The sequence below is a fragment of the Lacerta agilis genome, chromosome 3 (genome assembly GCF_009819535.1).
Source record: "Lacerta agilis isolate rLacAgi1 chromosome 3, rLacAgi1.pri, whole genome shotgun sequence".
Lineage (NCBI taxonomy): Eukaryota > Metazoa > Chordata > Lepidosauria > Squamata > Lacertidae > Lacerta > Lacerta agilis.
In genome coordinates this window covers 43,048,423-43,071,065 of record NC_046314.1, presented here as the reverse complement: position 1 = coordinate 43,071,065, position 22,643 = coordinate 43,048,423, and the positions used below count along the sequence as shown (strand labels likewise).

At 41.0% G+C, this 22,643-nt stretch overlaps 1 protein-coding gene across 2 annotated transcripts; it reads right to left on the bottom strand.

Annotated features, from left to right (window-relative positions):
- Nucleotides 1-8,354: 8,354 nt before the first annotated feature.
- On the bottom strand, nt 8,355-18,755 carry MANEA (mannosidase endo-alpha). Of its 2 annotated transcripts, none has more exons than XM_033143449.1 (5): nt 18,584-18,755; nt 13,409-13,995; nt 11,848-11,957; nt 9,831-9,907; nt 8,355-9,297 (listed from the first exon to the last, which is right to left on the bottom strand). In XM_033143449.1, exons 2-5 carry the CDS (start codon nt 13,953-13,955, stop codon nt 8,661-8,663), a joined length of 1,371 nt encoding a protein of 456 aa, XP_032999340.1. In that variant the 5' UTR covers nt 13,956-13,995; nt 18,584-18,755; the 3' UTR covers nt 8,355-8,660. The 2 variants fall into 2 exon arrangements, with proteins under 2 accessions (XP_032999340.1, XP_032999341.1); XM_033143450.1 differs by having other exon boundaries at nt 13,409-13,991.
- Nucleotides 18,756-22,643: the final 3,888 nt, after the last annotated feature.

Genomic DNA, 22,643 nt, shown 5'->3' with positions numbered 1-22,643 from the left:
TTTCACAGTTTAATTTCATGGTGTTTGTGTCTCTTCTTCCCCCGCCACACCCCCCCCCATTGTCCTACCAAGCTTCCTGCTTGCTCCCATCTCAGTGTCTTCCAAACAGCTTAAATAAATAGTGGCAAAAACAGAAAAAATAAAAAGGTTAAAGACCCATGCAAATCCTCATTGTCAAATGCTATTGAGATATACATCCTTAGGATGATACATGGACTAGGACCTCTACAGTAGAAAAAAGTCAAGTGGTTTGTAAGAACATTTTCACCATTTGACCTAGTGTCAAGCCCTGTAGAGCATGGGTAGGGAGTCTATGGTCCTCCAGATGTTCTTGGCCTCCCATCACATTTGACCATTGACCATGCTGGCTGGGGCTAATGGAAAGCAACAATATCTGGAGGACTAGAGTTTCTTCATCCTGGTTTACACCTTGCAAAGGTATGGCATCTAACCCTGTACCATGGAATATTCATGGAACACATGTATGTTGCTTATGTCCATCTTCCACGATGGGGGCACCAGTACCTCCTATCATGGCTGTGGAAAGGTCTCAGTAGATATCTCATCAAATATCCACAATGCATGAGAGACTGTTTGCTTTTTCTGCTCAGTTATGTGTTTGCCCTTGCTTGGCCTCTTCTAAATCAAACATGCCAACATTTATTTGGATGCCAGGATTAGATACCTTCCCCCCCCCCTTTGGTTCTGATGGTGGAGAGGTACAAAGAGCTTCTCTCTGTGAGCAAGTGTGGCAGTGGTTGTTGGGAGGTGCCTTTCTTTCCACTGATAAGGGCACAGCCACGCCATTTCCATTAAAACAAACACCCTCCTCTTTCTGCAGTTCTAACAATTGATATTTGCACTTTATAGCACTAACTTAGGTCTTCAAAACAAAAGTGTGGGAATTGAAGCTTCTTTGGGTTCCATGATATGGTCTGTCCATTTTCCTTACTATAATAAGATACAAAGTACTGAACACTCACCATGTGCTCGGAAGGGATGCCTAGTGGCAACTATGTCATAACACAGCATCCGTCTCTCTATTCTAATTAAATTAGCAGTTTAGATGTGTAGACAGTGTGATCGGACCTACACTGTTTGCCAGAATTTGGAGCCAAGAGGGAAAGAGGTGAATTCAAAATGTGTGGCAGGGACTTGTAAGCCATGGGGAAAGGGAACCGAGACAGCAGGAATGCAGGCTGGAAGGGGGCAGCTATTGTGGGCAAGCCTGAGGTGATTCTGGAGAGCAAGCTGCTCAAGCTCCAAAAGGGGCAGGAGTTGGTAAATGGAAGACTTCCCTTGTCTGCTACTAGTTGAGGGAAAACTTTATTAACTTAAGACTGGAAGCAGGACAGCTAATCTCTGAAACTTTGATAACCTTGTATAATGCACCGAAGAATATTGAATATGTGCTAGTTGCAATTCTGAAATAATGCCCCACTAAGTAGAAAAGTACACATTTTCCAATTACTTCAGTCAAATATTATGAGACTATGCAATAACAGAAACATGGTAATGAAAATTTTATTTGTTAAAACACATAGCCCAGAATTGTTTGCAGTCCTTAGTTCAAGTGTTAATTACATTACAAACTATTTAACAGGATTTTTACGATTTTTGAAGTGCATTTTCTGTAAATTACATTTCCTGAGACATGCATAGTATTTTAGACTTATATATGTTGTACACATCAAAACACTGTACATAATCAGTGGTGCTCAGTGGTTCACAAAGTGAAGTACATCAAAAATACATTAACAGTTTAACAGTGATAATATGCCACAGAAAGAAATGTACACACCTTGCATAATCACATTTTTTAAAGCAAGTATTGTTTTAACTAAGGGTGCAAGTAGTTTATGTTTCTAAATTGTAGTGAAACACAAGGGGAAAATAATTATTTTGTTCTTCCTCTGAGTTTACAAACACTTATAGATTACATATTAACAAACTGAATCATAAAGAGGAAGACAATTTTATTTTCTTTTTTATAGGAAGTTAGAAGGTGACACTTTGAATTGCCCTTGGTTATAGTTTTGGAGCCTATAGTTTATTTCAGTAGCTTGTAAGATATATAGGTCTACAAAAGTGTGGACTTCCACTCTACCATAGGAATTCATGGACTTACAAAGTTAAAATAATGTCAACCAACTTAGATTCTTGAGGCTCTCAACTTCAAGCCTTCACAAAAGCTCACTAAAGGATCTGGACAAGATTCAGGTAGTTAAATGAGGCTAGCAGATCCCAAAGATCTGGTTTTAAAAGTTGAACACCATATTATCCAAAGCAGGTATACCTCAGATATTTCCTATGCAGAAATATTTCTACAAATAAATGATGTAATTATTTAGTTATATGCCAATTATTCAATTGTATATACATGCCTTTTTAGCCATGATTGTCCAACGTTTGGCAGTACTAGCATACTGTGGGTAAAGTGTGCAACATCTGAAGCGGCCCTTAGGGGATCTTTTCTGTATAATGTAGAATAGGGCTCATTCACCTTTAGATCCCATTGCTGAGTGTAGTATAATTAAAGGAGTTTTATCAGCAAAAGATACTAAGATATTAGAGTCTGCACTATTTTATAGATTGGAAGAAGCTAGAAAATTCTAATCCTCAGGCTCAAATCATACCTCACATTCGCATACCTATTTCTACCTTTCACGAGTTTGCCAACTCTGTTTTATCAAGCTCCACAAGCATTAATTGCACATATTTAAACTTTTAATAACAGATTGACAATGCATTCAATGCATGTTTATAAAAAGCAAGTCCCACTTTCTTCAATGGGGCTTACTCTCCAGTAGGTATATTTAAAACTGCAGTTTAAGAAATGTGAAGTAATGTCAGCTAGCTGTTACTGGACATAAAGTCCATGTAGAAGAAAATCTGCGGCAGAGTGGGAAAAGATGCAGGGGAGAAGCTTTTTAAAAACTCAAAGCTTAGGGGAAATGTTTTACTTCACATCATCCATTGGTTCCCCAATGAGCTTTCAAAGATGTATATATTGAAATGCATTCAACTAAACTATAAATCCTTTGAAATAAGAAATGTTGCTGTTATACCCCATTGCCTTTGTTTTTTAGGGCACATAAACTGAAGAGTAGCTATAGAAAATGGATTTCAGTGTAAGTGAATGCCACAAAGCAAGTCAATAAAGCAGGCAACTCGGAAGATTAAACTCTGTTGTGACTGTTTTTTGTGCTTTACTTTTTGTACTCAGGTACAGGAACTCAAATACAAAATAAAAGCATGCCACATTTATTGTGAATAATGTATAATGTTAAGTTGAAGTAGGAACTCAGTCTTTTCCCAGGGGCGCATGTATACCATACCCTTTCTGCAAAGGAAGGCGTTTACATGAAAGTATGAACATGTCATTGTGAACATACATGGACCATTTGTAACTGACACGCAACTGTGTGGGCTTTTTACTCAGAAGTGCATTGGATGCCCATTGAAAAATTAAACAATGCTTAACAGCACTAAGGGTCAATATCTAGTAAAATGCATACAGTACTCTAAAAAAGGCACTTATTCTTCATAAAAGCCTCTAACAGTCAAGAAACATTTGCAAACATAACAGCTCATAATTATAGTTCATATTTTTGAAAAAGGCTGGAAAACAGTCAAGCAATTAATGGTGATTCAAATTACATATTAATCTACGAGAGAAACTCCATGTGTGGTGTATCTGTTGCTGGACTGTACCACTGCAGACTGCTAGTTGGAAACTGAATTTTTGAATGTGTCTCCACATAAACACACCACAACCTCCCTGTACATACTAAAACCAGAACTTTCCATGAAATTCTAGTTTTGAATGTGCAAAAGATTTGTTTACAGCAAGCATCTTACCTGCAATATAAAGAGCGACAGTTCTGCAGCAGCTGGATCATACAAGTATGCTCATTGTACTTTTTTAAAAAAATGGGTGGTGCTTTATGTAGAGCAACAATTAAAGAATCATGTCATATGCTTGAAAATTCCCAACTATTGCAGCTCCAGCTATTATTTTAAAAGAAAAATGGTCCAGCATTATCTTGTTTAGCTCGTCTCTCAACCCCACTGCTATAAACTTTCAAAACAAACCCACATATTCATATACCTGTTGCTGAGTTAAAGTGACTTTCATGCACAAAGGAGCATGAACCAAATTTGTTAACATTAAAATTTTATTAAATTGCCTTCTCTTTCATATTTTCAGTATAGCTGTGTACAAAACGCTGTCTAACTTCTCATTCGTGTATTCATACTAATGCTGTGCACATTAAAAGCCTAACAACTATTTATTTACAAGTAAATTAGAGTAATTTCATTTCTCATAAAACAGACCTTGATATTGTATAATTGAAACAACTGTTGAGACACACACTTAATTTGGACAGAAGAGAACGGAATCTGCAAGCTAGGTTGCGATTTGTAAAAACCTGTAGCCCTGCAGCTGAGCCCTTTAAGCTCTAAATCAACCACTCTGGAATTCAGACTTTCCTTCCTCATAGTCACCATGTGACAGTGGCTTACTATGGTATGAATCATGAAGTGAGGTCTGTTCCTTAGTCTGCAGACAGTATTATTATCTTAAAAACCCTGGTGCAGGGTTTTAAAAGATTACTGAAGAAATGAGATTCAAACTTATTTGACTGTACTTGCAACAGTTGTCTGCCTAACTCACTGCAAATCCAAGTGGAACTATACAAGTGACCTGGACCTAAGTATATGAATAAGTCTTGAGTACAAGCTTCCTTTATGTGCTTTCCAAGCCTTGTTGTACTTCTGAGAATAAAAGCTCTCACTTCTCAGTGGTATTCACTATGTAGCCTATGGACCAAATTGTATTATGTAAGGACACCCCTTGCGAGTTACTTCCCATCACATAACCTACATACCCTCTACCCAAATGTCAGATCTCCCTCTTCTGCCCTGCCCCCCCATCCCCAGTTACAGTATCCAAACACTCTATGCACCCCAAGCACACATTTAGCAGCGAAAGCAAGAGTGTCAGACGAAATCTGCATTCAACTCTCCATATTATGTATATATTATGTGAATATAACATTTCAATGAGATGAGGTGAAGAAATCTCATTGCGATTAGAATTGCAAAAGCAAATATAAACTATCTGCTAAGCAGCAGCAGAGATAGAAGAACTATGTCGGGGTGGGGATCCACCCTGCAATACTTCAAAGTTGCCTCCATTCAAAATTTCAAATTTGGAAAGGAAAATAATGGCCACGAAATTATCTAGCTGACTCCAGGACCATTTTGCAGGTGCCCTGAAGCCCTAGGTGGGAAAATAGTGAAGCTATTAGGGTATCCTGGGGAGAAGTGTGCACACTTAAGCCAGCTTTCACTTTAAATGCAATTATTTGAGCAGAGCTATAGACTACAAGTTGCAGCTGTGTATGCAGCTCTACTTCTGTTGCTTTGGATCATAGCCCTTAGCAGAATTGTAATGAAATAAATGGAGACAAAATATTAAAAAGCTTATGTTGTGATTTTCTTTTAAGAAATGCAATATGGTTTTTAAACAAAATTGATTAGATGTCTAAAGTGCCTAAAAAGTAGTAGCAAAACTGGTTTCAAAACATTATTACTCCCAAATTTTAACTGATCATGAGAATTTGAAAGCATTACTTTAAATACACCATAAGCACTATGTGTTTAAGGCAAAGATGGGGCCTTCTAGATTTTGCTGGACAACAATACCACATCAACTTTGGACTGCTGGCCATACCAACTACGGCTGACAGGGGTTGGGGCTGAAAAATATCTAGAAGGCTATAGGTTCCTGAGCCCTTAAGGGCATATCATGATTATAGGAAATCTGAAGGCATCAAGATTGCAATTCCGTGCACGCTTATTCAGCAGTAAGCTCCACTGAACTCAGTGGGATTTACTGCTGAGTAAACAAGGACAGGATTGTGCTGTAAGAAAATCAATTTCAATTAATGAGTTGCCATGCACAGAATTTGGGACAAGTTCCAAGTTACTGTCTTATTTTTGAGCTTGATTTTGTTTCATTTTGTTACTACATGGGACTTCATACAACTAATTTAAATAGTAATTAGTAAGTGCCACGATTAACAAACAACCATCAATTCATCCCCATAGGCAAAGCCAGTGTTAGTAAAGCTCTTTCACTGATGAACACTGAGTTTCACAACAAATTTTAAAAGTTAATATTGACATATGGGAAGCACAATGCACCAAAGTGGATGTGTGTGCCTTAGCTCTAAACTACAGCCTATTTGGGATGGATAAAGTGCAGCTCACAGTATTTCCCATCGTATAAGCTACTCTTATAAACTGGGTAGATGGATGAATGAACAGAACTTAAGTAATTAATCTTCACATTCTAGCTATACCATCAGTGTATGGATACCCATTCATGGCCCTGCAGTGAAGGTCTGCCAAAAAATCAGTTACCATGACCTGAAAGGCAGAGAAGTGCATGTACCAGAAGATTTTAAATTTAATTTTGTGCAAATTGTCACAAAAGTGGCAATAAACAATCCATTTCAGTTTGGCTGGTGTCCTTGGTTCAATCTGCTTTTTTTATTTGTTTGTTTGTTTGTTTATCTATCTATCAAAAAGCCTTGAAATTGTCAGTATTTGCAAAGTGACTAACAATGGGTGTATTTTAGGAGGGAAAAATAAACATCTGGATCTCATCTGCATGAACTCCAAAAACTATTTATCAGTAGTTTAAAAAGGGATGGGCCTTGCAGAACTGGTTTGGATTACACCTCTACAAATTGTTTTGCAGCTTCTCCTTCCTTCCCACTTACTTGGCCTGGCAGCTACAGCAACAACAATGATACAGAGGCCTTCAGTAGGCTTCTCCTACTGAAACTGTAGGATGTTTCCTGGGCACACAATGTCTGTTCAAAGGGCTTGGGCTTCTTGAAATAATTACATTTCTTAGCAAGATGCTAGGAAAGAAGGAAAGCATACAGGAAGCCTTCCTATGTTGCAACCGCCAAATTACATAGTGGACCAAGCTACAGGGGCTTGTGGAGGAAATTGCTTGCGCTTTGTCACACGCCTGGTGATGTTACTGGAAGAAGTAGCTGCAAGCTGGGCTCAGAATTTGGTTCAGAATAAAAACAAATTAAAAGCAGAAAATAATTTGGTTTGTTAAGCTCAATTTCCAATAACACCATAGGGGTGGGCTGGCCCATCCCTGGGCAAAAAAGGGAAGGGCAAATCCTTCACCTGCAGCATAATATAGTTAAAAAAAACAAACAAACCTGCAGAACCAAACTCATAAAATAAGACAATGAATCCAGCTTGTGTGTTTGCTATATTAGCTTTGGATAAGTGTCTAGGGAGCACATTAGAGAGGCACTTTCAATTTGGAGATAATAAGGCACTCACTGAAAATCACAACATCCAGTAGCCCATTAGTGAGAAATGATTCAAAGCACAGGTGCTCTCGTGTTATAGTCCGCTCACCCCAGACTGCAGCTGGCAGTGTGTTTGGAAGAACATAGTCTTTGCTATCCAAAGCTGGGTGTCTCCAATTTCACATGGGATAGATATTAACACCACACTGGGGAAAATACAATTCTTTTAAAATGACATTTTTAAAGCAGCTACAAATGCTCGCAACCAACAATTTATACTATTCTGAATTATTGTTTTCTGAGTCTGTACTCTAAAAAGTTAAATCCTGCTAAACATTCTAAGCACTCAAAAACATTTTTTCTTCTTGGAAAATGATTCCTGTATCTAGGATCTAAAGCAAAGCAAACTGAGTGCTCTGCTCACGTGGAAATGGCAAACAAAATAAGTAAATGTGCCTTTAAAAAACCTAACTGAAACAATTCCTAATTATATGATTATCACAATAATTTTAGTTCACTCATTATTTCTACCAAAATAAGTGCAAAAAAATAAGGAGAACATGTTTATTTTTCTACAAAATATATAATATACATCACGGGCACCTACCACCAATTCCTGTGGTTTGCATTGCAATGAATGGGAGTAGCATAGGAAAATCAGGCAATGTTCTTCTGCAGCTCCAATGCATTTTTTAAAAAGTGATTCTTGTTCTGCAAGGTTCCTTTGCAAGTTCTCTACTTTCCCACTGGAAAAGATGCTTCACGTCCCATATACAAATTAATATTTAAGAAACTGTGTTGTAAAAGGTTTCATGGTTCTTTAAAGGGCCTGACCTAAGGAGCACATTTAAGTGCACCACAGTGGTTCCCACGCGAGTGCTAGGAGTTGTTTTGTTTTTGCACACCTCTTCAGCTTGCACTGGAAGTTGTTTCTGGGGTTTTCTCACTTTGAGGGAATTCTTCAGGAAAGGGGAAAACTCAGAAGTCCAGCTGGGTACCCTAAGCAACTGTTTAAGCTGGAATAAGCTCTGTATCATTCTACTAGAGTTATAAATCAAATATTCTAGACAGTGTACTGGTAATATACAGAACATTAAAAGGGACAGTATTTAGCACTATCAATATATTATAAGAACCCGAGGGGCTAATATTGCTTGCCATTGTTATCATTACTCTAAAAGTGAACATTTTCTCTTCGGAAAGCTATAGCAATAGTGCTGACGATATCCTCACAAATTAAAACGTTCTTGATTTATCAGCAAGACACAGCGATGGGCCCATCGTGGAACTGCCAAGTGGAAATGTACCTCATGTAAGCCACTGCTCTTTTTCTTTGCTGTATTTTTCAGACCACTTACGAGTGAGCTCCAAATAAATATTTGGCTTATGCGGCTGATAGTCAAGGTAAACTGCCTTTCCAGTCCTCTTCGGAATGGCCTTTTCAATCTGAGTTCCTTCATGCCATTCATTGAAAGAGGTGATAGAGATTATTTCAGGGCGTACCAGAAGCGCAGCGCTGAACGCAGTCTCATAGTATTTGCCATTGACGCGGTTCCGTGTGTTGTGGCTGTTCCATGGTCGAATGCTGGTGTCTATATAGCCTGGGCCCACACTTGGAATAAACATCAAGTTCTTCGTGTCACAAAAGGCTTTCAAACTTGGCCAGTTATGATGGCTTGAGCCATAGGAGAAGCCGTTGGTGGCAAAATATGTATAAATTCCATCAAAGCCACTTCTATGGATTTCATGCTTGTGTTTTTCTTCCACAAGAAGGGCAATGAATAAGCTATCATAGGGTGTATTGCGTATACTCTGGGATCCAGAGACAGTAAGCAGATTTGCCCACATTTCAGGGATTGTTATGTAAGAATCGTAGACATAAAACATGGGAAGGGTTCTACCTGTGCTGACTTTATGTCTGTAAAAGGCTGGATGGGCTCCATATCTAGAAAGGAAAGAAAGTAACCAATATAAAGTAAATAGCCTTCATTTTTGCATCACTGGGTGTTAAGCAGTGTTGTTCGCTCTCCCCAAATTTATTTCCATTCAAATGTTGCATCATTGTCATTAAATATAGTAAAGGATGTACACTTGCCAATGTAGTTATGCACAATTAATTTTATTTAAATCAGTCATTTCCACACTATGAAGAAAAAAATATTCTATTGCTCTGCTTCTAATTTCATATTTCATGATACTTCAGCTAGTCAAGGCTAACTAAAGGTCTAGCAAGGCAGAAAGCGTGAAAAATAGCTTTAAGACACAGCAATAAAGATGACAAAATTGGCAGTTGAACCAAATCTCTCTGACTTGAACAGGCAGAGAAAATTCAGGTGATTTGAACAAGAAGCAAAGCTATTTGTGTGGATTAAGAATGTTAATTGATAGTGTGCTGCACAACGAAACAAAATCACATGAAAAACAATGGACAGAGTTACGTCATAACATCAACATTCAAATACTTGAGGAAGTGCTTACTTGTCTATGATATACTTGATGTTGCTGTACATACTGCGATCGTCTCTATCTTTGTATGGCTCAATATGGAAAGTGACCTTAAAAAAAGAAGAAGAAATATTAGATAGGTGTTTTTAAATACCGGTAACTGAATAATCTCAACATAGTGAAGGTCAAATACTTGTATTTATGAAGTTCAGAGGTGAGTGTGTATCACCAGTCAAAACATTACTGTCTATGAACAGAAGGGAGGTATCAGCAGGCTTAGGGGAATACCAAGGTTTGCAGAAGTTATTCTTGAAATCTCCATTTTGAGCCTAAATATTCTGAGTTTGAGCCACAGTTGCAGAAGCAGAAGCTGTAAGGTTTTCTTGCCTTCTCCTCCCAAGTATAGAACCCCCTGAGGATCAGAAGACTGCAGGAAACCATTGAAGGCTGTTTCCATCAAAAGATGGCACAAGTCACCAGTTTAGTACATCTTACCACCCACTCCAAAGGTAGTTCTTCAAAACAGCTGAACCACATATAACACAATTACGCATGACAATGCAATTAGCTGGCACTTACAGAGATACCAGTTGTGATAAAGACACTTTAGACAAACTGTGATAAATATAACTTCCAGTCCTATCACTAGGTTGTGGTATTCATTTGGAAACCAAATGAATTAAGAATAGGCAATTGGAATTTGGTCAAGATTTCTATCCAAGATTATGAAGGAGATAAAATGTACAGCCTGCACAAACCCCTTGGGAACTGTATTTGTTTCAGATGCTGTTTTACTTTAAAGTGCATCATTGAGACAGAAACCTAGCAAGGGCAATGCGAGCAAGAATAAAAACTCCAAGCAATTCACCCCGGGAGAGTTATGAAATTAAACAAGGAGCAAAATGTCCCAAGTGTTAGTGCAACATAGCACTCTATTATAATTCATAATTCATCAGAATAATGTAAAGCAAATAGAAGTGCATGCAAAGTAACTCAAAGATACTCATACACAACAACCACAACAAAAATGTAACTGATTAATATAAATTGCATTTCTAACAGGTGTGGGGAACCTTTGACCCTCCAAATGTTACTATTATTTATTAAATTTCTATACCACCATTCATCTGAAGATCAACAAATAAAAAACCACAAAAATACACACTACAGTAACAAACAAAGCAAACAAACAAAAACAATAACTCTAATCATCCCGGCCAATGGTTGTAATTCAGCAACATCTGGAAGGCTAAAAGTTCCCCACATCTGAGGTAGAAGTACCAACTAAAGAGTTACTTCTGTGGTATTGTAAGCCTAGCAAGAAATATACAGAAAAATGTCTGTACCTCATTTGCCAGGCACTAAAAGCACAATTCTATGCGTGTTTCCAGAAGCACCCAGTGCACAATTGTATGCGATCTGTGCACTGTATTCAGTGGAAGTGACTCACAGGTTAGTGTGCATGGAATGTAGCCTATTAATTCAGTGGCACTTCAGAGTAGACATGTATACACAGCAAGTTGCTGGATGCACAACACTAGGCTGTTTCATAGTTCTATCAATGTAGCACTTCACCAAACCTTAGTTTGGAATTACCAAGTTGTGGTCTGTGAACCACTAGTGACCTGCAAGCTTTGTTATGTGGTCTGTGGAATGTCCATATTAAATATTCATATTTATTTTCCATTTTATTTTATTGCTTCTTTTGCTTCTTATATCCCAACTGTAATATAATACAATAGAAGAAATAAAAGGAGCAATAAAAACACGATTAAAAATCATCCCGCATCCAGCACAGCACATTCCAATTGCTATAACACTCAGGGAAAAAAAAATCATTAAGTGGTGTGTCAAGACCATCAACAAATTTCCAATTGCTTCATTGGTGGGGAGGGAATTTGGGCAGCAGCACCTTAGCTGCAATGAAATTACATGCAATTAACTCAAATCCTTAAACTCCGATAGGACAACTGTGCAGAGAGTCTAACATTAGAACAATCAGTCCATGATATCTATGACTTTGACAAGTCTAAAACTTCAAATATTGTACCTTTAATTTGTACTTATGTGCAATATCCAAAATTGTTGGTACCAGGGCATCAACAGGTTCTCCATTTTCATCACCCATTCCAGGTGGGTACCAAGAAAGGGCCAATACCCCTAAGGAACAAAATACACATTTTACCTATGGTGATGTTTAACCAATTTGTATTGAATGTCTTTTTAAAAAAGCAATTTGGCAAACAAAGCATGTACAACTACTTTGAGATTTCAGTATCAAACATTTCAACACATAAGCCATTAAAATTGAGTTTCTTTAGCTATCTTCCAGTATCTCCAAGTCACCAATTAAATCACTACTAGCTTTATTGTTTGTTTGATTGATTGATTTTTAAGAATGGCTTCTCATCATCAACCTTGGGCAAAAAATAATTCTTACACTGCCAGGTGGTAGTGGTTGGAATGGAACCTTAACACAGAGAGGAAAACAGCCTGTGGGGACAATATGGCTCCTTTTACAGTGGAACCTCGTGTTACGTACTGTCCCCCTTGCAAACGCTGCAGGTTATGAGCTCCGCTAACCCGGAAGTAGATGCTCCCAGTTGTGACCTTTGGCAGCGCGGCGGCAGCGGGAGGCTCCATTACCAAAAGCGCACCTCATGTTACAAGCTGTTTCGGGTTACAAATGGACCTCCGGAACAGATTAAGTTCGTAACCGGAGGTACAACTGTATACAATTCCAACTCATATCTTGGCCAGTAAGGTATGAATCAAGCAACAATCACCTCTGTTTGCATCTGTCTCTAAGGACAGAAAACAAGGGAATGCTGATGGAGAGGAGATGCATAGGTCATGTTTAATTGTTTTGAGAATGAGAGGCAAGGCAAAGCATAGTGTAAAAAAATTGTCTGTTTGCAGGAATAGAGGAAGTGCAACTGTATCTGTTAAACAGCCTTAAAAATTGTGTTTAATGACTTAAGTAAACATCATTAAAAATGTTTGGGGACAGTGGATGTGGTGTTGCCAAGCAGACAGAGGACAGAAGTTGAGCTCTGCAAAAGTACCAGTATTAGCCACTGAATACACGGTTGAAGTGGTTTCATTTTTTCAGCTGCTCTGCCCTTGTGCCTCTATAATCAGGTGGCCTTCCAAGGGAGTGACTGAACAAACCAGGATGCCCAAGTTGGGATGCATTAAGAAACCAGTTAGTGCAAACTGTAGCTGAAAAGCCAGCTTCAAACTGTGCTTATGGGTCCTCCTTTGTCAACTCACAAAATCCATGATTTGTGAGTAAATTTCAGTACAGGTGTACAAGCAAGCCATAGCTTAGCTAAACAGAACAGGCCACAAGTCTAGTAGAAGGGGATAGTCTGTGTAGTTACCTTCCAAGTTGCTGGTTTCAAGATATTTTTACTCAGTCCCTGAGAAAAGACATTTGTGATTCATCCTAATTGTCATACGTCATGGAGAACACAGCTAATAATGGGAAAATTACGTAAGACTTTCTCACAGTTCAGTTTCAGTACACAGAAGGGGGAAAGTGACTTATCACACCAAAGCTCTGAATTCAAAAAGCTTAATGCCATACAGAAAAATAAAATACCATTTACCAATGGAAGCTGAGCTCATTTGCTTCATGTGCTCTTCTATGACAGAAGGGTCTTTGGAGCTGTAAGGTCCAAGTTCAGGATAGAAGCTGGAGCCAATATCCTCCGGAGGACTGTGCCTTCCTTTTGGATAATCACTTGCAATTTTGGGATCCCAATGTGTTAACAATGGGTGGTTCCAGTGAATATATTTTCCATCAAACTGTGGTGTCCCATACCAGCTGTAGTAAAACACATGAAAGTTGTAATTTGGGGAAGGCAGGTGTTCTTCTAGTTTCCTTACAGAAACGGTGGGTTTTTTTAAGTTCATTGTTAAAGGGTGCACATTTTTTGTGTGTGTGAAACTTTCTTCCTTAGCTCCGCTCTGCACGTTGAACTTATTTCTTAAATGTGTTGTCCGTTGCTGAAAATCTGGTAATAGGCCAAGGCCAAATGGATCTCCAAACCCAGCTCTTTCAGGTCTCAAAGTTTTCAAGGCCATCATTATGGAGCATATGAATAAAATAAAGAGCACCAGAATGATGCACGTTCTCCTGCGAAATCTTGCCATGATGTCATTGTAGTTCAAGGCACACGTAGGCGGCTTCTAGCTGCCAATGATTTAAAAAGCATAATGTTAGGGTTTAAAATGTTGCAAACAATTTTTTATAAACTATTTAACATTTGTAAAGCACCCTAAAAATTTCTAAGCACTGTATGGACCTTAAACAGCAGTCCATTCCTGCAGACTCAACATACAAGCGACAAAAACATGAAATAAAAAAAAGGTTAAGACTAGAAAAAGAAAGCAAACTCTTGAGTAGCTGCTCCTTCCTTGGCCAATTGAAAGGGCCTGATTTGGGTCCCCCTTACCATGATGTTCTTTCTTAGTCTCTTGGCCAGGGTAACATTTCTGGCAGGAAACAACATTCTGATAGCTGTTCCTCTGGCCTATGGATGAGTCCACTCTGGCCTCTCCCTTGTCTTGCTTTCTTTATCTGAAGCAAGTGTGCATGCACATGAAAGCTCATACCAAGAACAAACTTAGTTGGTCTCTGAGGTGCTACTGGAAGGAATTTTTTATTTTATTTTGTTTTGCTTTATTTAGGCAGGCCTTTGGCACACAAGCTAGCTTGTAAATATGTTGACATATTTCCCCCCACAGTTTGCCTCTTGCAAACACCCACCACTTAGGTGTGGCTCTCAAAAGGGTTCCTCAGAAGTGAATGCAATCCATGGGGTGAAAAAAAGTTTGCCCATCCCTGGATTACAGCATTACTTCAGTCACCCAATGACATCAGGCATTCTGATATAAGGAAGAATAGCCTTATGTCAGTTTGGTACAGAATTTTGATTTTCACTTAAAATGTAGATACAACAATGAATCTTCATTCAATTTTGCTGTATAATAAACATTCTACAATTGTTACTGGATTTATCTATTTGGCAACAAATAACTCAGGAGTTAACAGTAATTTTTTAACATTACTGTTCTTTTATTGTGTTGCGCAGCGTTTAATTTTGTATTTGTGTTATGATGGTTATGCTTTTAATTTTTGAAAAAAATATGTCCCTTGCTAAAGCTATAACAAATAAACTGAGGTGAAAGAAAAAGAAAAACTGTAGGGTTGAAACTTGATGGATGGAGTGTTGAGATAAGAATGAGAGGGAACAATAAATTCTCTGTGCGGAATAAGAAGCTTCACAAATGTTAGGCAAATGTTCTAAATATTTAGAACACAAATGTTCTAAATATAGTCAATTATCATCCAGGACATGAGATAGCTTGTCACAAAGACACAAGACAAAAGAAGCACAAGACACAAGCAATTTATCACTGGCAAGTCCACCTATTGTCTACCAAAACCCAAGAGAAACCTGGTTAAGCGGGGGGGGGGGGTGTTCTCTACCTGTGTAAATATTCCAAGCTTTCAAGCATAACAGAGGCAAGGAATGAAACTTGATGTGCATGTTCAGTGCACAATTAAACATTTCATGTTCAAACTCTAGCCCCGACACCCATTTTCAGGAAGGTCACAGGACTCCTACACAGTTCCATTACTAGACAATGAGATACTTAAATAAAAGAACACCTTTTCTCCTTAGTGTAATTTCACATTAGAAATACAATTTTTCTCTCCTTTGAGTACCAGTTTCCAATAGTTTAAGTTGTGTTATCATTATTGGAAAATAGGGTTGATCTAGACAAGGTTCAGACATAAAGAGATACTGTTTTAGAAGAAAATCAATGCAATGTGAAGAGTTATCCTCAACATTAATCAAATAGACAATGTTCTACAGTATATTAACATATATTATAGGAGCACAGGAGGTTCTTTCATTGTAAGCCTCAAAATTCTATAGCTTATAAAAATGCCATCTGTTGAGCTAATAACTTGGCTAATGTTGTCTAGGCTGAAGAGGTCTATGAAAGTGCCAAATTTCTAACTGACCTGAAAAGGTTTGCCACAGATAACAGAGTAAGTCGAGAAGTGCTGAAAATTTACACTTTGACCCCTCCACTGCTCTTTAGGAACACAGGAAGTTGCCTTATACTGAGCCAAACCTGCTGGTCTATTCAACTCATTATTGTCTGCACTGACTGACAGGGACTCCCCAGTGTTTCAGTCTCTTTCAGCCCTAACTGGAGATGCCATCAAGGATTGAACATGGGGCCTTTTGCATGCAAGGCACTGAGTTGTGGCCCTCTGCTATTAAGACCACATATTGTATAACTGATTTTAATACAGAGTTTTTACATTTTTGTAATCTGCCCCGATACTTTATTTTGAAGAAATCTAAATAAATAATGATTCTTTTCAATTTTGGTGAAACTTGCTGATCTACTTCATTCAAGCTTCTTGTGGAGCCCTCATTTCCACTGGCTTGGTGAAGTTCTGAAAAGCTACTCAAAAGTTATTAAGATTTCCTCTCTCATTAAAGTCCATGGTAAACAAGTACAGGCACAGGGCTTATGTTCCAGGTCATCACATGCATTGGTGGAGCATGCATAAGCCTGCCCTATTCCACCCTGCCCTATCCCACAGTGAACCCACTTCTACAAACTCCACCCCACACTGAAACTGCCCCCACATATCCTTTGCTTCACACTTAAAGCACCACCACAGAAACAGACACTGAAATCCACACACAACCCCGATACACACCCCAGACTGAACATTCCACCCCCAACACACAGAAGCATGTGCACAGCTTGCCCTATACTTAAACCCACCTCTACCCCCTGCCTACCACCTAGTGTTGTTCTCATACTGGGAGAGAGGCAGGAGCGAAGTGAAAACTGAAGCAACAGCAAGTTAACTTTTGAGGTCTGAGGGAGTCAGTCTGCCAGGCAGCAAGATAACTGAGCAAGAGAGGGCAGGATGGTAAAAGGATACTACCACCCTGTGCAGACTTACTCAGAAGCAAACTTTTCTGAACACAGAGGGTGAAACCTATTCATTTGCTTATGTCTACACAGCTACTAGCTTGTTTGTGTTTTGCTTTTACAGAATCATTCCCCACATTGAAAATACCACAGGGCTACTACAACAATTAACAGTTATGAAACCATTACTTCTCTATTTAGCAGAATCCATTATTTCAATATATTTTCTTTTCATAAACTAAATAATACGGTAATACAGAACCAGCACAATGGGATTGAAAGACCAAGGAAAAGTGGAGGTGCATGGAGGCAAAGTTGCCAGTAAGCACTGTCTGTGACATTGTACAACCTCCTTGCTGATCACAGGGTATATTTCTTAAGGTTTCATCAGCCTTAACTTCAAATATCCTGAGTTTGTGGAGTTTGAATCAACATGAGAAAGCCTTAACTTGTATTTTAAAACTGGCAAATTTTTTGATCATTGAATATATAACACACACTATCATCTGGGCATATAATATTTTGCAAACAAATAATGTATATATAGTTTTGTGCTGAGCTGTATCTTATGAAATTAAAAGTACTGTAAATAGCCATGACAGCCATTCCACACAATATCAGCTACTTTATCAGCTGAAACCTCTTTTTATAATACAGTACTGTATACTGAGAGGCGTTAAGGGTATAGTATATTAGCTGCTCTTCTGCGACATTAGTTATATTACATTGTAACACCCAGTTACATTAGTGTAAGCCCTATTATAACAACTTTTCTTATATCTATTTAATCTAACAAAGTGTTCAAAGTTCTGATAACTGGGGGCAAAGTCACAGGCTGGCATGACATCTGTTAGAAACCGTTAACCCCTTCATCAACCTCTCTGAACGACATGCAAACAGAGCCACTGCACGGGGGAAATGCACCCCGTGGTTTGCTTCTGGACCAAGTGCCAACCCTTGACCACTTCCACTCCAAAATGAGCTCAACGTTCCCAGGTCAGCCTGGGTGCTTACTGCAGCTTGGGAATTGGTGAGAGGCAAGGAATGTTGTTGTTGTTGTTGTTCAGTCGTGTCCGACTCTTCGTGACCCCATGGACCAGAGCACGCCAGGCACGCCTATCTTTCACTGCCTCCCGCAGTTTGGCCGAACTCATGCTACTCGCTTCGGGAACACTGTCCAACCATCTCAAACTCTCAAGGAATAATCCTCTCAAGGAATAACCCCTTTCAAAGCTCAGACCAAATATCTAGAAGAAATGAATTTAATCATTGCGTGTATGTGTGTGTATTTATGTGCACACATAGGCAGGATGCCTGTCTTTCCGACCCTAAGTTTGTTTTATTTTTGGTCCTCGCGACACCCTTGCGAGGGTGGCCTAATTACCACTTCACAGCTGAGATTTGAGCGCGAGCCTCCCCAGCAACGGCTGCGCCCTCAAAGCGCCCGCGAACGTATCCAGGCGCCTTACCTACCCAAGAGGGCAGGTAAGCCCCGCGAGCGCTACTTCACCTGCGCAGCCCCGTCCTGCCCAGAAACGGCTCTCGGCGGGGGAGCCTTCCGCCGACCACCTCGCCTCGGAACCCCCATTGCTCGACTCCCGCCCCCCTCGGAGAGTCACGTGAGGCGCCTCGGGCGCGTGGGCAGCCTCCCCCCCACCCCCCGCAGAGAGGACCCTCCCCCATTTTTGTCGACACCGCCGCTGTCGTTGCCACAGCGCAGAAGAGCGGGCAGAGTGGAAGAAGAAGAAGAAGCAGCCTCCTCCTCCTCTTCCTCCGCAGCCGCCTTCCCTCTCTCCCCGCCTCTGACTTACCGCGACTTCAGAGCCAGGATCCGCAGGGACTGGAAGATCAAGGATCCTGCATTGATACTGGGGGCGGCGAAGAGGTTGAAATGAGAATTGAAAGCGGGGGCCAAAGGCTAACCGGCCTCTTTTTCAGGTCTAGCTCCCCCTAGATGTTGATGAGCTCTCACGCGCCCTCTCCGCCGAGCATGCGTGGTAGCAGAAGGAGAAGCCGCCGCTTGCCCTTAAGCTCGCGGGAAGAGCTACGTAGTAGTAACTATTGCTGTGTTTAACCAAATGCCTCCTCTCTGCGGCGCAGCCTAACTATGCCACCGCACTCCCGCCCCGTCCCTCGAAGGGTGTTGTGCGGCACGGCGCGCATGCGTACTGCGCTCAACCTCCGGTGGAACGTTTGTCGCTTAACAGGGAATCTGCTTTCCTCCCCTATCGAACCTTCCGCGCCCGCTTGCTGTGGGTCTACTACCGCCTGTGCAAGAAGTTAAAGAGCCCAGAGTGGGACTTAACCTCCAGCTTGACATCCCAGTCCTATCCACACAAGAAAATAAAATAAAAGTCCTACTAAGCTCCTTGGCATTTCCCCTTTCGAGCAAGAATGCCGATCCTTGTCATTCTTGCTCATTGCCCCATTGCAATGTCACTTCAGGTTGAAACAAAGTGTTATTAACACTTGCCGCTTCTATGTTGAAGTGGCGAAAGGCATCCATTCAGCAGTTTAAACGGTACAGAGCAACTTCTCCCTTTGCCCTGTAGGGGAGACTACATGGGAGCTGGTGGAGGAGTCCCCCCCCCTCCCCACCTAGAAAGGCCAATGACCCCCTCGTGTCTTCTGGCCCTTGGCTACCTGGGGAGCGGAACTTGTGCAACACAGAGAAGCCTTTGGTTGCTCCTACTTCCCCTTTCTTGCTTTCATTTTCAGGGGACTGCAAAAGGGTGGATTGGGCCCCTGGCACTGCCATGAGGGAAGCCTTTGGCTGCTCAATTGTCCTGACTCCAGGGCCAGTCCTATCATTAGGCAAATGGGGGCGACAGTCTTGAGGGCATCTCCTAAGCTAGCCCGCTTTCCTTGGGCGCTGTGGTGGGCACTGCCTCATTGCTAGTGTGGAAGTGAGAATAAACTTGCTATCTGGTTGGTTTTTGTGAATGGAGCCTGAGGGCTGCCGTGTTGTCCTTCACCTCAGGCAGCAAAATATTACAGGCCATCCCTGCGTCTTTCAGGTTGGTTGTAGCATAGTGGGAAGAGCGACCACATCTCCCAGGCTCAACTGCACTCTCCATTTGGGTGGCACTTTGATGGGAATTTAGCTTGGCAAGCAGCTCTTTCTACAGACAGCCTCCTCTACCGCACCACCTAGAGAGAAAAATAAGAGTTCTACCCAATACTGCCCCATCTGCCTGCTCCCTCACACTATCTCACTGGGAAGTGTGGCGGCAAGGATTAGTTACATCTATAGCATGGGTAGGCAAACTAAGGCTGGGGGGCCGGATCCGGCCCAATCGCCTTCTAAATCCGGCCTGCAGATGGTCCGGGAATCAGCGTGTTTTTACATGAGTAGAATGTGTGCTTTTATTTAAAATGCATCTCTGGGTTATTTGTGGGGCATAGGAATTCATTCACCCACCCCACCCCCAAAAAAATATATAGTCCAGCCCCCCACAAGGTCTGAGGGACAGTGGACTGGTCCTGAAAAAGTTTGGTGACCCCTGATCTATACCATACATTTAAAGCACATGGCTCCCCCCCCCCCGGTCGTATTGAAAAGCTATGAAGGTACTCAATTATCTGAGGTTCCTTTTTCCTAAATAAAGCTCAACCACTTTGGCTGTCCCCCACCCCAAAGAAAATTCCTGGCTACACCCATGCCTGTACTTTTTTAATACTGCTCTTTTGAAGGTGAACGAACGAAGCTGTTTTAATTGTAAAAAGAGAACTATCATAAATGTCTTCAGCAGCTGGCCTGACCAGCATGCCATCTTGCAAGACTTTGATGAGATCTCACAAGGTCTAGTAGGAAATCAGCAGGAAATCAGCACTATCCAGACACCACTTATCTGGTAGAGGTGGGGGCGTAGCAGGAGGCACCCATGAGGGTACTGCCTTGGGGGCTTCTGCTGCCTGAGGCAGCTACTTCACACCACTTCATGGGTAGACTGGAGCCATGTGTATCTCCAAGCCAGGAAAACTGAGATCCATGGGTATATGTTTACATAAGCACATAAACTTTTTGTGATCTACCAAGCTTGCACAAAAGAGCAGTCCAAAATGAAAATAAGTGATGCCTCACTCCAAACTAGGTAAGGAACTGGCTGCCTGTTGCTTCATTTCAGGATGCAGACCTGGCCAGGATGACTTTCCTGTTATAGCTTCTGGGGTTAGTGAGGCATGTGACCCTCACCTGTTCTGAGTCTTCTCAAGCTGAGGAATTACACAACTCATTTCTGAGCTAACGAGCCCCATCTGTGCTGTGGGTCCTTGCCTGCCTTCACTCAGAACTGAGAGCTGTACGTTTTGGTATCCTGAGGTCAGAAGTTGTACGTCCCATTTTGCCAGTTGAGGCAAAACAAGAAGTCCCACCCTGATCTGCCACACCACAACACCATCACCACCAGTGGGACACTCATCACCACTGCCACACCTGCTAGTGGCAGTGCAGCTGTACCATGAACTGCCTCACCTCTGCCCCTAGTGGAGAAGCAGTGCTGGCATTGGTCCCTGAAAGAGCTTGCAAGGTATCTCCCAAATCTCAAAAGATCTTTTGCTCTCCTTGACATCTTGCAAGTTTTTGTGGAGATCTCGCAAGACCTTGCAGGAAGCACACACCTTTAATTTTTTTTTAAAAAAATACAAGTTTCTTAATCTACCAGATTTGCAAAAAAACAGCAGCTGTGTTTGTGTGTGCTGCCTCAAGCCAGGAAAGCTGAGATCTATGGGTATTTGTCTACATGTGCACACACACCTTTTGTGATCTACCATGGTTGCACAAAAGAGCAGTCCCAAAATAAAAATAAGCAATACCTCACTCCCAACTAGGTAAGGATTTGGAGTTGTTCACATGGAAGGCTGTTTGTGGCTTCATGCCCCTCCCTTTCCTCTCCATCTCTTGTACCCATGGGCATAACGAAGGGGGTGGGCTGGGTGGTTGTATCTGAGGATGTCCCCCCCCCAGCAGTAGCTTTTCGCCTGCAATATCCTATTTACTGGGTATTTTACCTGTGATTTTAACTTTGAATTTCTGAAAAAGCCCGCCCCCCCCCCCGAATTCTGAGAACTATAGTTTGCTATGGGCCCTGGGAATTTTAGCTCTGTGAGGGGTTAACTACAGTGCCCAGGATTCTTTGAGGAAAGTCATGGTCTTAAAGTGCCCTGCTTTAACAGTTTAAATTAAGATTTTAAATATTTTATTGTGATTTTTAATGGGCTTATTTTACTGTACATTTTTATTGGTGGGGTTTGATTTAATGTTTTGATGAAATTGTGCATTTTAATCATAGGTGTTTATACTATTTGTAACTGGTTTTATACTGCAAGCCACTTAGAAGCCACCTTGAAAAGCCAGTTAAGCAGTATATAAAATAATAAGTAATAATGCACTGCCACAAGGGGAAATATAGATGAGAAATGAGAGAGACGCCTGCTTCTTCCATGATCAGTACTCTCCACTGCACCACCCATAGAGCAAGCAGAGAGGGCTGGATATTATTTCTCTCTAGGCAGCACTATGAGCTCAATCCTCTCTTCAGTAGTTCCCAGGAAAGATGAGAAGAGAGAGGAGAAGCTACTGCTTTTTCTTGCTTGTAGGAGAATTACAAGGACACACTGGAAAGAATGGGTGTGTCTTAGCTTGGGGGGTCCTCCCAGTTCCCTGCTGCTTCTGATGGGAAGAAAGGATAGGTTGCCCATTAGTAACCAGTCATTACTAATTAATCACCTTTACTTTTCTGTGCACAGCTCTGGTTCGCCAGAAGCGGCTTAGTCATGCTGGCCACATGACCCGGAAGCTGTACGCCCGCTCCCTCGGCCAATAAAGCAAGATGAGCGCTGCAACCCCAGAGTCGTCCGCAACTGGACCTA

Coding starts and splice junctions, on each gene's coding strand:
- MANEA (XM_033143449.1), bottom strand. CDS start 13,955: ATGGCAAGATTTCGCAGGAGAACGTGCATCATTCTGGTGCTCTTTATT. Junction 11,958..13,408: donor AATGAGCTCAGCTTCCATTG/GTAAATGGTATT, acceptor TTTGTTCCTTAG/GGGTATTGGCCCTTTCTTGG. Junction 9,908..11,847: donor CACATAAGTACAAATTAAAG/GTACAATATTTG, acceptor TCTTTTTTTAAG/GTCACTTTCCATATTGAGCC.